Consider the following 14,440-nt stretch of genomic DNA (forward strand, 5'->3'; position numbering starts at 1 on the left):
CCAGGGCTGTGCCTGGAGGCTTCTGGAAAGCGCATCCGGCTGCCCTTAAACGTGGCACTGAAGCCACACGTGTCACCTTGAGGGCGAACCCTCGCCCACGTGGGTGGCCCGGGTAAATGCGGCGTGGTTGGTGCCCGAGCATCCCGTGCCCATCGCTCCCTCCTCCTCCTCCTCCTCCTCCTCCTCCTCCTCTTCCTCCCCCTGCAGCTGCCCGGCTCGCCCCGTCCGGCAGCAGTTCCATTCTCCAGGGGATCTGCGGGAATTTGGGGATTTGGTTCCCCTCAGGATGAGAACAAAGTTCCGACGGCTCCCGAGCAAAGGGCGTTTGTTAAATGGAGGAGAGGGAGGGCGCGGGGATGGCGTTAATTCCCCTCTCCGCTCGGGAATGTCAAACTGGCACGGAGATTACGGCTCTAATCGCAGCGGCCACTTCGGGGCACGGCCGTGTGCGAGAGGGCAAAACCCGCCGGGACAGCGGGGGCGGAAAGGTGCTGCTCAAAAGCGCTGGGATCACCCCAAAACGCTGGAATTACCCCAAAGCGCTGGAATCACCCCAAAACGGGGCCACCCCAAATCGCTGGAATCACCCCAAAGTGCTGGAATCACCCCACAGCAGGGTCACCCCAAAGCGGGGTCACCCCACAGCAGGGCCACTCCAAAGCGGGGCCACCCCAAAGCATGGTCACCCCAAAGCGCTGGAATCACCCCAAAGCGGGGCCACCCCAAAGCGGGGCCACCCTACAGCGGGGTCACCCCAAAGCGGGGTCACCCCAAAGCGGGGCCACCCCAAAGCGCTGGAATCACCCCAAAACGCTGGAATCACCCCAAAGCGGGGCCACCCCACAGCGGGGCCACCCCAAAGCATGGTCACCCCAAAGCATGGTCACCCCAAAGCGGGGCCACCCCAAAGCATGGTCACCCCACAGCAGGGCCACCCCAAAGCGCTGGAATCACCCCAAAGCTCTGGAATCACCCCACAGCGGGGCCACACCAAAGTGGGGCCACCCCAAAGTGGGGCCACCTCATGGGTGAGTAAAGGCTCCTCATGGGTGAGTAAAGGCTCCTCATGGGTGAGTAAAGGCTCCTCATGGGTGAGTAAAGGCTCCCCACGGGTGAGTAAAGGCTCCTCACGGGTGAGTAAAGGCCCCTCATGGGTGAGTAAAGGCTCCTCATGGGTGAGTAAAGGCTCCTCACGGGTGAGTAAAGGCCCCTCATGGGTGAGTAAAGGCTCCTCATGGGTGAGTAAAGGCTCCTCACGGGTGAGTAAAGACTCCTCATGGGTGAGTAAAGGCTCCTCATGGGTGAGTTAAGGCTCCCTATGGGTGAGTAAAGGCTCCTCACGAGTGAGTAAAGGCTCCCCATGGGTGAGTAAAGGCCCCTCATGGGTGAGTAAAGGCTCCTCATGGGTGAGTAAAGGCTCCTCACGGGTGAGTAAAGGCCCCTCATGGGTGAGTAAAGGCTCCTCAGGGGTGAGTTAAGGCCCCTCATGGGTGAGTAAAGGCTCCTCATGGGTGAGTAAAGGTTTCCCATGGGTGAGTAAAGGCTCCCCATGGGTGAGTAAAGGCTCCTCACGGGTGAGTAAAGGCTCCCCACGGGTGAGTAAAGGCTCCCAGCCAGTTCCCAGGTGAGTAAAAGCTCCGGGCAGCTCCCAGGTGAGTAAAGGCCAGTGGCTGTGGTGATTTTTCGCTCGCCATCTCTCACTGAGGGTGTCGTGGGCCTTTGTGCGCCGCTCGTTCCCCGCTGCTGCACGTAAGGAGAGCCCGGCTCCCTTATAAAAATTGCAGGATGATTGATTTCCTGCAAGCGAAGCTGCTGTGAAATATTGATGCTGGAACCCAAACTCCCCCCCAAAAAACCCCTCCTGCACCGCTGACACAGGACCTGGCTGTGATGCTCCAGGGAGCAACACCTCAAACTGATCCCTGCTCAGGGCTGGGGCTCCTCCTGCCTTCTGCACTCCTTCTATATTCCTTTTATATTCCTTTATATTCCTTTTACTTTGACCATCTCTTAAAGTAATACATACCAAAATGATGCATTTCTAACTTGCCTGTACACTGTATAAATGTACAGAACCACGTTTAGCTCATTATGAATGATAACTGATTATTATATTAATTATATGATATTGTAGAACTTAAATTCATTAAGAAATTACACCAGGGTTTGAAAATTTCTCTGTCTCTTCTTAAAATGTATTGTAAAATATATAATATATAATATATAATAATGAGATTGATCAACTTTGTGTAAATCACAGAGTCAGTGCTAATTGTTACTGGTTTGGGGATCTCCTGCAGGTGGATCATATCTGCCCATAAATACAATGAGTTTCTCAATAATGATATATATATATATATATATATATATAATAAAGAGATTGATCCACCTTCTGTAAATTAGAGTCAGTGCTAATTGTTACTGGTTTGGGGGTCTCCTGCTGTGACAATTGGGAAGTTTTGTGCTGCTGTCCGTGGCCAGAGCTCCTGCCTCACCTAACCCAAATCCCACTGGGGAGCTGCAGCTGCCTCCTGAAGGGCAGCAGGGCACAGCAGCCAATCTCCTGAAATTAAATCTGACCCGCAAGCGGCTCTCTGCAGCCTTTTATCTTCTCCAACAATTTCTAGATGGGATTGTAGGGCCAGAGGGCAGTCCCAGCACGCCCCAGAGAAGAGGGAAATTCCTGGCTGTGTTAATTAACTCGTTTTCCCCTCTTGGCTGGGTTCAGGGGGTCACTCAGCAGCAGAGCAGCTCCTCGGGGTTTGCTCTGAGCTGCACCGAGCAGCCGTGATGAGAAGGGAAAGTTCTCCCAGCCAAGGAGAGCCCAGGCACCCACAGCAGCTCCCTGGGGCTGTGCTGGGCCTGACCCACCCTGAGCAGCTCAGCCAGCACCAGAGGGTGCAGAAACAACCAGAGCTTTGCTTTTCTGCATGGATTTCACACCAGAGGCTGAGCTGCTGGAACTGAGTTCCTGTGGGTTCCTGCTGGGAGGATGGAGGCTCCTGTCGGAATCTGTGTGTATTGATGATTCCGAGATTGCAGAAAGTCTCTGTCTGTCAGCCCCGCTGCCAAAGCAGAAGCCATAATTGGTCTGTGCTGTTTCAAGGTTGTTTATTCTGTTTATCTCTAACATGTTCTGCTGCCCTGCCGCAGCTCTGTCCTGCAGGGCAGCGTGTGGGGCTCTGCCCTCAGTGGGATGGTACAAACATTAAATACCACAAACTCCCTGTGCTGGATTTACAATAACGTGCCAATATCTGTCACCTACGTTGGACAGTGTGTCCCCAGCCTGAACCAACAGAAAAATGCCAACACCACAGTGAAACATGGAGGGCATGAAGAAGGAGAAAAAGGACAAGGCACACCCAATTTCCTCCATCTTGTCCCCTCTGGACCCCTTATCTAGAATCCTAAAATTTTACTCTTGCACCCGTGCCACACTGAATTATTACTCTTATCAAACACTCAAAGCTTGTAATTCATCCTGTAAGATTGAAAACTCTTTTCCATGGCCAGAGATCACAGCCAGTGTCTCTGGGGGCTCTGTCCAGGGGGGTTCCTGACCCCTGAAGGGTCCCAGACCTGCTAGGGCAGCCAGAGGGAAGCCCTGGGTTCCCACAGGTTCCCAGGATGAATTCAGAGATGCTCTGAGCAGTGGGTCCCTGCTGGGAGGATGAAGGCTCCCAAGGTGAATTCAGAGCAGTGGGTTCCTTGCTGGGTGGATGAGGGATCCCAGGATGAACTCCCAAAGTTCACTCAGGATGGATCCTGCTCCTGGCCAGCCCCTGTGCCCGGGGGATTGTGTCTGGGGGCTCTGGCTGGGAGCTGCACCCACAGCCTGGAGCAGACAGGGCACACGGAGCTGTCCCCCCACCCCACAGCCCTGTCCCCACCCCAGCACAGCCCTGGTGGCACTGCCACGGCAATCAGCACCGCACAGGGACTAAAAATAAAAATAAACCCCAGCTCTGCAGAGCACAGAGATCATCCCGAGTGGCAGCCCCGAGCCTGGGGCTGATGTGGGGCTGCTGGCTCCCTGCTCTGCCCACCCCAGGGCTGCTGCTGAGCCCCCCGAGCTTTTCCCTCAGCCCTGGGCTCTGCCACTGAGTGCCCAGGTGGGCACCGCTCCAGTGTTCACCCAGGAAACCTCCTCTTTCCCCCAAATTCCCCCAATTCCTGAGCAGCATCCCCCCTCCACACCAGAACCCCGACAGCTGGGCCAGCTCCAGCCCCAAAAAAGCAGCTGGGCCCTTGTCAGTGCCTTGTTCCAGGTCACCTCGCCCAAACTGTGACAGAATTACTGCAAAAGCAGCGCTGGGAGCATTTCCCAGGGGATAAAGGCTGCTCAGAACATCATTCCTGGGCAGAACCCCCACAGGGCAGAGCCACAGCCTTCTCTGTGATTAACCCACAACTCAGACCCAGCTCTCCTCTGAGCTTCATTTACCCCACAACGGTTTTTTTCCACCCTAAATAACATTGAAAAAAAGGAAGAAATCCTGCAAGCAGCTTTATATTGATCTCTGTATTCCCAACCACTTGGGAAAGGAGAAACATCCTCTGTGGAGCTCTAAAGGGGCTCTCGAGCAGACATTTAAATCAATTACATCCATAACAGCTTGCTCAACCCAAAACACACCCCTGTTCATCATGTATTTTTACACATAAGCCCTTAAAAATAAAATATAAAAAGAGTCACACCAAGGTTCAAACACAATATTTTTATTTGTGGATAAAAATTAAGGCTCACAGTAGTTTATCATTTCACAAGCAGAAAAATGTTAAAAATTGAGGCTGATAAAAATTCCTCTATTTGCTGACGTGTTTCACTGAAGACTCAGGGTGAACAACTGTACGGGGCAGCTACAGGAATTAGTTTGTAAAGCAGGTGCTGGGCAGGGCTGGTTTTTAAGAGATGTGAGCAGAGGATGATGTGGAGGGGTGTGCTGTGCAGGGCACAGGGGTGGCACAGAAACCCCCAGAGCTGCTGGGATGGGCACAGGGCACAGACCCCACTCCCAACAGACATTTTGACTCACAGGGCAGTAGCTCACACCTAGAATATTCAATTTCCACCTGCAGAGCTGAGAAGGGCAGGGCTGCTGCCCAGCTCCAGGGACAGAGGGAAGCAGCCCAGGGCAGCCAGGGTGCCCAGGCCAGGGTGTGTGGGTCTCAGATTCAGTCAAAGAAAGAAACTGAGAGTTTCTAGCCAGGCAAAAGCCTGAGAAAGAGCTGGAAAATAATGTAAATAATGCTTTATCTCTCTTGTTCTCACACTGTTTATAGTTAATTCTATCACTGTGCATCAAGCACTCTGAACCAATGCTTGTTGGTTGGGTTTTTTTCACTTTAAGACCAATAAATTTAGCCTTTGCAAAGCTCTGTATGAAAGAGCAATATATTTTAAATAAATCAAAATTTTACTCTCAGCAGCCTTTAGAGTCAAGAGCCTTCTCATTCCCGTCCTGCCTCAACAGCAACAAGGATGCAGCTCCTGGGAGGATTTTTCCAAGGGTGAACTGAGGGTTCCTGCCCAGGGGAGCTGCAGGGGTGTCCAGGGCAGCAGCTGCCCTGCAGCACAAACTGCAGAGGAGCTGCAGGGGTGTCCCAGGGCAGCAGCACAAACTGCAGAGGTGTCCCAGGGCAGCAGCTGCCGTGCAGCACAAACTGCAGAGGAGCTGCAGGGGTGTCCCAGGGCAGCAGCTCCCCTGCAGCACAAACTGCAGCTGTGCAGGGACAGCCTGGGCAGAACGCAGCAGGGGCTGGGCTGCAGAGCTCTCGGTATTATTTGCATTATTTTTAGTGATTCTTTCAGCTTTGCTTGTTTGCTGTCAAGGCAACCCCGCAGTGGCAGCCACGAGGACGAGCCTGGTGCTGTGAGAGCTGAGGGGGTTCTGCCTTCTTCTCTTGAATCTCTCAAGATTCAGCTCGTGGCTCTGCACCCTTTGGAGCGAGATGTCACCCAGCAGCTGCCCCCAGCCTTTCCCACCAAACCAAAGTGCACAAAACCTCACTGGGAGCTCCCTTTGAGGTCAGCTTCACCTGCCAGGCCAGGTGCTGCCCCACAGCCACCCCTGTGCAGGGTCTGAGCAGCACAGAGCCACCCTGCAGCACAGGAATCGATCAGCACGAGAGGCTGTGACAGCTGTGGGTGCAGATCACCACCCCCTGTTGGAAAGAGGTGACTGAATTGTGCATTCAGATCAAGCTGCCAAACCCTCCCGGAGCAGGGCTGGAGGGGAGGCAGAGCCCCCCACCCCAATTCCTGCCCCCCGTGTCCCCAGCAGCCCCAGAGCACCGGCTGGGACACGCCACCCCCTCAGTGACACAGCCAAAAAACCACATCTACACCAGCCAGGCATTTCCTAGGAGCAGAAAGTTCCAAACCCCATTTCCATAACGTGTGGGCAGGGAATGTAGGAACAGGAAAATGCGTGCCATCAAAAATATAGAACAAACACTTTGAATATCATTCCAGTTCACAAATCCAGGCGAGGGCAGAGAGGAGCTACAGCCATGAAATACTCCATGGTGCTGAACAGTTTAACCCAAGTATTTTACCCCATAATACTACAGAGATCTGGCAGCTGAACAAAACACAACTGCTTGAACTGAAAACCCAGGTTTGTCCTGGCACCCCAGGGCCAGGGCTGGGAGCTCTGCTGTCCCTCCTGCACCCCAGGTTTGTCCTTCTGGCACCCCAGAACCAGGGCTGGGAGCTCTGCTGTCCCTCCTGCACCCCATTTTTGTCCTTCTGCCACCCCAGGGGCAGGGCTGGGAGCTCTGCTGTCCCTCCTGCACCCCAGGTTTGTCCTGGCACCCCAGGGGCAGGGCTGGGAGCTCTGCTGTCCCTCCTGCACCCCAGATTTGTCCTTCTGGCACCCCAGGGGCAGGGCTGGGAGCTCTGCTGTCCCCACTGCACCCCACAGCCAGGGCTGGGAGCTCTGCTGTCCCTCCTGCACCCCATTTTTGTCCTTCTGCCACCCCAGGGGCAGGGCTGGGAGCTCTGCTGTGGCCCAGCAGGGACAGCCAACCAGCCCCAGCACCCAGGAGCACAGAACAAGGGCACAGAACACGGCACACACAGCCACTGCACGACTCAAGGGCACCCACCACTCCATTTGGCAAAATATTTATTTATAATAAATCCGTCCCAAAGCGGTTGGTCACAAAGAATTAACTCCCCTTACACGTCCGGGCCGTAACAACGCTTCTGTAGAAGTAAATAAACTGCTTCTTTTTACACAGTGTACAAAAACAAAGAGACACCGAGAGGACAGGGAACAGGACAGGGGCACCGGAGGGACAAAGGCAAAGCAGAGGGGCCCGGCCTGGCAGCGCTGCCAGCGTCATTTACCCGTAGAGTCCTCAGCCCCACGCCGCTGCCGTGCCCGGCTCGGGCTGCAGAGCTGCTCCAGGAGAGCAATGCAGGCCCTGCAGCAGCTCCAGGCACTCCTTCACAGTACTGCATGTCAACACTGGGAATGGTTTGTGATCGGTTCACACTCACACAGTACTCGGGAACAGTCCCTTACTCCCACTCCGTGGTGCCCGGGGGCTTGGAGGTCAGGTCGTACATCACCCGCGAGATGCCCGGGATCTTCTTGATCTCTGCCACCATCTTCAGCACCACCTGCGGTGGAGGGGAAGCAGAGCATCAGGGAAAACAAACCCGATGGAAATCAGCCTGGAAAAGCTGCAGGGCAAACTGCTGACACCAGTTCTGCTGGACACCACAGCCTGTGCCCATCAGCACACTGCCACCAACCAAACCAAACCAAACCAAACCAGCTGGAAGAAAACCTCTGCGCTTCTTCCAGAGCTCACAATTGATCCATGTTAGCAGCAATATTCCAGGGCAGCATTTGATCATCCTGAGAAGTTCAGCTTCCTTAAAAATCCCCCAGTTCCCAACACCACTGTGCTGTTTATAGAGAAAGCACAGATTAACACTGCATTGCTTGTGCAATAAAATTGCACAATAAAAATAAAAAAAAAGAAATTATAAATTGCACATTTACTATTTTCCCCATAAATATTAATAAATAACCTGTATTACTTAGTCACGACACTACTACAGCCTGTGCCCATCAGCACACTGCCACCAACCAAACCAAACCAGCTGGAAGAAAACCTCTGCGCTTCTTCCAGAGCTCACAACTGATCCATGTTAGCAGCAATATTCCAGGGCAGCATTTGGTCATCCTGAGAAGTTCAGGGGTGTCCCAGGGGCAGCAGATTTAGCCTTTGCAAAGCTCGGTATGAAAGAGCAATATATTTTAAATAAATCAAAATTTTACTCTCAGCAGCCTTTAGAGTCAGCCTTCTCATTCCCGTCCTGCCTCAACAGCAACAAGGATGCAGCTCCTGGGAGGATTTTTGGAAATCCAGATTCCTTAAAAATCCCCCAGTTCCCAACACCGCTTACATGACATGCTGTGCTGTTTATAGAGAAAGCACAGATTAACACTGCATTGCTTGTGCAATGAAATTGCACAATAAAAATTAAAAAATGAAATTATAAATTGCACATTTACTATGTTCCCCATAAATATTAAAAAGTAACCTCTATTACTTAGTCACCACACTACTACCTAGCCTTAAAATGACCATTTTTCATTTTGAAGAATGCAGGGTTTTTGTTTGGGGGTGGGTTTTGTGGTGTTTGGTGGTTTCTAAACACAAACACTGAGGTCAAACGAATCCTCATTTTATACAATGGGACAGTCGTTCACATGGCAACCTGAACTGCTCTTTGCATGGATAGGCTGCCTGAAAGTAGAGGACTTCAATTATATACAATTACTAAACAGTGCTCATGTGCTCCTGAAGTGTGTTTAAAATCAAAGGTCAATCCTACTCCTACAGTGCATTCCCAGAGGGACAAAGTATTTGACATGGATAAAGTTAGGGAAAAAAAGAGCTTGAACCTGACTCAAGTCCTCTTAGGGACCTAAAGAGCAAACAGGACACTCAGATGTTAAACTGCAAGTTCCAGTAAAAGCAGAAGTGCCAAACAAAGGCAATTCCCAATGTCAGGAAATCCCCAATTACTGATGCAAAAATTAATTCCAAATCCCAGGAGTGGCTGGGGTATTCTTCCTTCTTTCACTGGTGGTATTTTAGCTCAGCTCTGCTGGAAAGCCTTCAAGTTTGTCATACCCACCTGCCAGCCCCTCATTTTGTTAGATTTTCTTCCCAAAACGCCACAACATTCTAATGATTGTTTATAACAGAGAAAAAAGGGCAAGGAACTCAAGGTGAAGGCAGAGGGGGTGAGAGGGAAGCTGCAGTGAGCAGGGGCTGAGGGGAGCATGGCAGAGTCCAGCACATCCCTCTGGCTGCCCCCAGACCCTGGCACCAAGTCAAAAACACCTGTGGCTTCCATTTTAGCCTGTGGAAAAACTGCCAACTCTGTGTGAGGAATTACAAGCCACAAGGGTTTGAGTAGTGTGGTATTTGAACTAACACAGGGTGGAAAAGTAGAATTTTGGGGCTTTTTGAATGGGGTTCATGGGGCTGCAAGACGGGAGGAATTTGGACATGTCCCGACCTTCTTCTCCTTCTTGCCCTCCATGTCTTGGTGTGAGGGTGACACTTTTCTGTTGGTTTAAGGTAGAGATTCACGGTCTAACATGAGTGATGGGAATTGGTAATAAATTGTAAACATACAATTTATGTATGTTTTGAGTCTATAATGTGGAAGCTGCCCAGGGCAGATGGCCATGGTGGATTGCTAGGCCGGGCTCGGCAGGTCACAGAAAGAATGTTTAGATAAGAGGAAATACACAACCTTTAAAGCACAACCAGACACATTGCACGCTCCTTTGGCTGCCAGGCTAGGGGAACAAGGCCTGGCACACTGCTGGTGCCAGCAGTGGCCCCGAGAGCAGCGCTCACCTCCTCGGGCACCTCGCTGCCCGGCGTGGCCGCGACGCCCGTCATGAAGTCGCTGGTGATGAAGGGCCGGATGACCACGGACCGCTGGCACGAGGGCTGCTTCTGCAGCGGGTCCCGGTCGAAGTGCAGCGGGGTCAGGATGATGGGCATCTGGCTGATCTTCCCAGCATAGCCTGCAGCACACGGGCACACGCACCGCTGACACCAGCTCCGCACGGTGCCACGGGGCACGGCTCCCGGCCGGGAGTGCTCCCTCATCAGCCATGGGAGCTGTTCCCCTTGTCCCAGGGAGCTGCTCCCTCATCAACCATGGGAGCTGCTCCCTCATCAACCATGGGAGCTGCTCCCTCATCAGCCACGGGAGCTGCTCCCTCATCAGCCATGGGAGCTGCTCCCTCATCAGCCATGGGAGCTGCTCCCTCATCCCGGGGGAGAGCTGCTCCCTCATCAGCCACCGGAGCTGCTCCCTCATCAGCCATGGCAGCTGCTCCCTCATCAGCCATGGCAGCTGCTCCCTCATCAGCCATGGGAGCTGCTCCCCTTGTCCCAGGGATCTGCTCCCTCATCAGCCATGGCAGCTGCTCCTCTTTGTCCCATGGAGCTGCTCCTTCATCAGCCATGGGAGCTGCTCCCCTTGTCCCAGGGATCTGCTCCCTCATCCCACGGGAGCTGCTCCCTTCATCCCACATGGGAGCTGCTCCCTCATCCCACATGGGAGCTACTCCCTTCATCTCCCATGGGAGCTGCTCCCTTCATCTCCCATGGGAGCTGCTCCCACCTTCTGGGGGATCTGTTCCTTCATCCCACATGGGAGCTGCTCCCTCGTCCCGGGGGAGAGCTGCTACCTCGTCCCACGGGAGCTGCTCCCTTCATCCCACATGGGAGCTGCTCCCACCTTCTGGGGGATCTGCTCCTTTATCTCCCATGGGAGCTGCTCCCACCTTCTGGGGGATCTGCTCCCTTCATCCTGTGGGAGCTGCTCCCTCATCTCCTGGGGAATCTGCTCCCACCTTCTGGGGGATCTGCTCCCTCATCCTGTGGGATTTGCTCCCTCTGGTCCCACAGCCTGGGCTCACAGCAGTGGTGCAGCTCTACAGCTGCAAACCAGCACTGGGGGCACTGGGAGGGCACTGGGAGGGCACTGGGCAGGCCCTGGCACACGTTCCCAGAGCAGCTGCGGCTGCCCCATCCCTGGAAGGGGCTTGGAGCAGCCTGGGATAAGTGGAAAGTGCCCCCAGGGCCTGGACAGATGATCCCTAATGTCCCTTCCAACCCAAACCACTCTTGAGATTCTATAAATTGCCACTCGAGATGATCCTCAGCCTTTGCAGGCACACAGAAAAATCCCAGCTAATCTGTGTCATCCCTGTAATTAACTGGGAATCAATGGAAGAGCCACTCTTCTTCCCACACAACATAAAACCATGGGGTTTTATCAGTCCCCATTTCAAGCCCAAGAAAGAGATATTCCCCAAATATTTCAAAATCTTTGAAATATTCCTTGAAACACCCAGGAGAAAGCTCTCAGCATCCCTGGCTGGTGGTGGGCAGGTAACTCCAGTCCCATTTCACTGTTTTTTCCACATCTCCTCTGAAAGGCAGTGCACAGCTCCCCAATTTCCCTGTTTCAAGGAGCTAAAGGTCCAAACCCAGGTGTGTGGAGCTCACGTTGCTCAGGCTCCCTCCCTCAGCCCTGGCCTGAGCTGCTGCTCAGGGAGGTTTTCTCACTAAACCACAACTCCAGGCTTATTTTTAGGAGCAAGTCATTCACACAGAGCCAAGTGCCACCAAAAGTGAGCGAGACACAGCTACAGCTTTACCAACACAGCCAACAGTGTTATCTCAGCCTTTTGAGGTTAATTCTGAACAAATCCTGTTCACACAGCTCTGCAAACCTGACTATGGATCCTCAGAGCCAAGGGTCTGTTGTAACTTGATTTATACCAAATCCAGGCAGGGCTTCCCACACAGATCACATCTCCAAAGGTAATTCAGTGAAAAACTGAAGAGGCTGAACCTCAGAACTATTTATTCCCAGGCTCTGCCTGTGTGGCACATCCAGGGGACTCCACTCTCCCTGGCTGTGCAGGGCTGGGGTTGCAGCTTTGACTTCAACTTCGGAAATCTGAAACCACCACAGGCTGTGAGCATCACCCCCATGGAACACCTGGCATCTGGGCTTTCCCCAAAACCCACAGCATTTAAAAACTGTGTCAGGTTTCTTCACCTCAGGTAAACACTGAGATCAGCAAAGAGAAGGGGTGTGGGTGACTGAGCTGCCTGCCAGTACTTCTTGCACAAATATGCAGTGAAGCACCACAGCTTTGAGCTTCACGATGTGTCAGAAGCAAGTCAATCCCCCAAATCCCCTAAAATGAATTCCCGGCCTTTGGCTATCAGCTTACACAAATTGTCACTGCCATTCCACTAACTGATCACTTTTTTGGAGACAGCTGCTGGCAGATGTTGATAGTGCCACTCTGACTACACCCACTGGGTTTGCAGGGACCTGGGAACGCGGGTGTGACCCTGGGATGAGGTGCAGCACCTACCAGACTCCCTGAGGATGTTGTGAGCCTCGAAGTCAGCTTGGCGTAAAGTGCTGAGGACTCCTGTGGTCAGGAAGGTGGGGGTGACATCCGTGGGGGGCTCCTTGACAGGGGGGCCAAACACGTACACGACCCTGCAACACACAGAACAAAACCCCACGGTGCTCCAGCCCTCTGCAGCGACAGAGCACAGCCAGAAACAGCACCACGTTCTGCTTCACCCACAGTTTTCAAACAGCACAGCACCAACCCCCATTAAATGCTGCACCCTATGAAGGGTTAACGAAGGGTTTCAGCACAGGGCACTAACTGCCATTTATACATTTACAGAAGCACATCTGCAACAAAGCATCTTCTGGATTCACAGCAGTCACATCAGCTCTGTGTTTCTAATCTCGTTCCTGTGTTTCAGAAGCTGCAGGAGAAGGACCAGAGTTCGACTGGCCTCGTGCATGGATTCACCACGAGGTGCTCACAGCAGTGTGAGCCCGCAGACACAAGCCAGGAGGACTTGTCTGAGGTCCAAAGCACACAGATATGCCAGTTTACACCGTGGATTTGGGTTTGGAATGCACAAACAAAGCCTGTGAGCACAGCTGGGCAGGGGCCCAACTGTGCCAGTGCCCTCCTGCAACAGCAGAGGAGCCTGCAAAGATCCTGGGGAGAGCAGAGCTCCCAGAGCTGTGGGATGCTCAGGGGGACAGCGCTGAACCCAGCAGAGCTTAAAATCAGCAGTGCTCTAAAGCCAGAAACTGCCTTTTATTCTCCTTCTTTGACATACTCTGGAGCTGCACAGGCAATCCTGATTTATGCCTCCTTTTGTCCCCTCTGCACTTCATTTAAACAGGTACCTTGCAATCCCAGGTCTCATCTTTCAGAGTAAAAGCTCTGTCAGTAGGTGTCACTTGTGTGAGAAAATCAAGTTTTGCTATAAGCAATTCTAAGCGGTTTTGGCAGAAATCCCACAGCCAGGCAAGGGGGGTATAATTCTCCAGAGCTGATTTCACGTCTAAGCACCTTCAGCTGCTGGAAAAGTGATGGACTGGAGTGGGTAGAAAATGTATCCTCAGAGAGCTCAAGTGGGATCCAACTGCCCATCTTTGGAGCTCCCTGTGCCACCAGAACTGACAGCCCCACACAAATCCCTCCTGCCACAAAGGCAAACCAAACTGCAGCACATCCCAGCTCGGCACCAGCCTGCAGCCCTGCAGGAGAGATTTGCATAAATTACCCTGGGTGCTGCCTAATCCGAGGATATAGGCCAGCAGTTTCTTTTCAAGCTGGAAATAAACCCTTATTTTGATTTATTGTGTATTTGTGGCCTCTGTGTGATACACCTGTGTAGTAATAAAAGGGCACCCCCGACTGGGAAGAAATGATGATGTCTGGCTCCAGATCAGGAGGCTGATGGATCTGTTTTATTAAAACTATACTATAATACATCAGTATACTATTTAAAGAGAGACTATCTTATTCTATATACATCTTACTTATCAATTAACTAATAAATTTGTGACTGCTTGCTGAGAGTCTGAGACACAGCTGGATTTAATTGGTTATTGAACTTAAACAACTTCCACTAGAATTTAATCAAGCAATTACTTCAAGTAAATAATCTCTATATTAAACTCTACATGGAGAAAAGCAAAGGAGTAGAGATACAAATTGTTTTCTCTTCTTCTTCCTGTGTTCCTCTGGAGAGACAGAATTCTGTCTCTCTGTCTAGAGAATGTGAATGTCACACACTTGTCCAACATACAAAAATATCACACCCAGATTAAGCAGGGCAATGTCTGCACCTGCTAAACCTCCCTGCTTGAAGGAGATAAGGAAGAGCAAAGGCAGCTGAACACTCACTCACCTGTTGATGTTGTGGCACATGCGAGGTATGAGCCTGGCCAGGAACATCAGGGACTCCCAGTGAGGAGCATCTTTGCTGGAGATGCCACAGACGTAGCTGTAGGAGCGACAGTCACCCTGGGGGACACAAA

At 52.2% G+C, this 14,440-nt stretch overlaps 1 protein-coding gene across 2 annotated transcripts in view; it reads right to left on the reverse strand.

The window, feature by feature from the left end:
* Positions 1-7,116: 7,116 nt before the first annotated feature.
* GMPS (guanine monophosphate synthase) overlaps positions 7,117-14,440 on the reverse strand; it is a 28,120-nt gene continuing 20,796 nt past the window's right edge. For both annotated transcript variants that reach the window (XM_030280109.4, XM_072933182.1), the window contains 4 exons: positions 14,311-14,426; positions 12,453-12,583; positions 9,901-10,073; positions 7,117-7,633 (listed from right to left, as the gene is read on the reverse strand). In XM_030280109.4, the coding sequence (XP_030135969.1) occupies positions 7,532-7,633; positions 9,901-10,073; positions 12,453-12,583; positions 14,311-14,426 (522 nt within the window). In that variant the 3' untranslated portion in view covers positions 7,117-7,531. The remainder of the gene's footprint in view (positions 7,634-9,900; positions 10,074-12,452; positions 12,584-14,310; positions 14,427-14,440) is intronic.

This window comes from Taeniopygia guttata, chromosome 9, assembly GCF_048771995.1.
Source record: "Taeniopygia guttata chromosome 9, bTaeGut7.mat, whole genome shotgun sequence".
Classification (NCBI taxonomy): Eukaryota; Metazoa; Chordata; class Aves; order Passeriformes; family Estrildidae; genus Taeniopygia; species Taeniopygia guttata.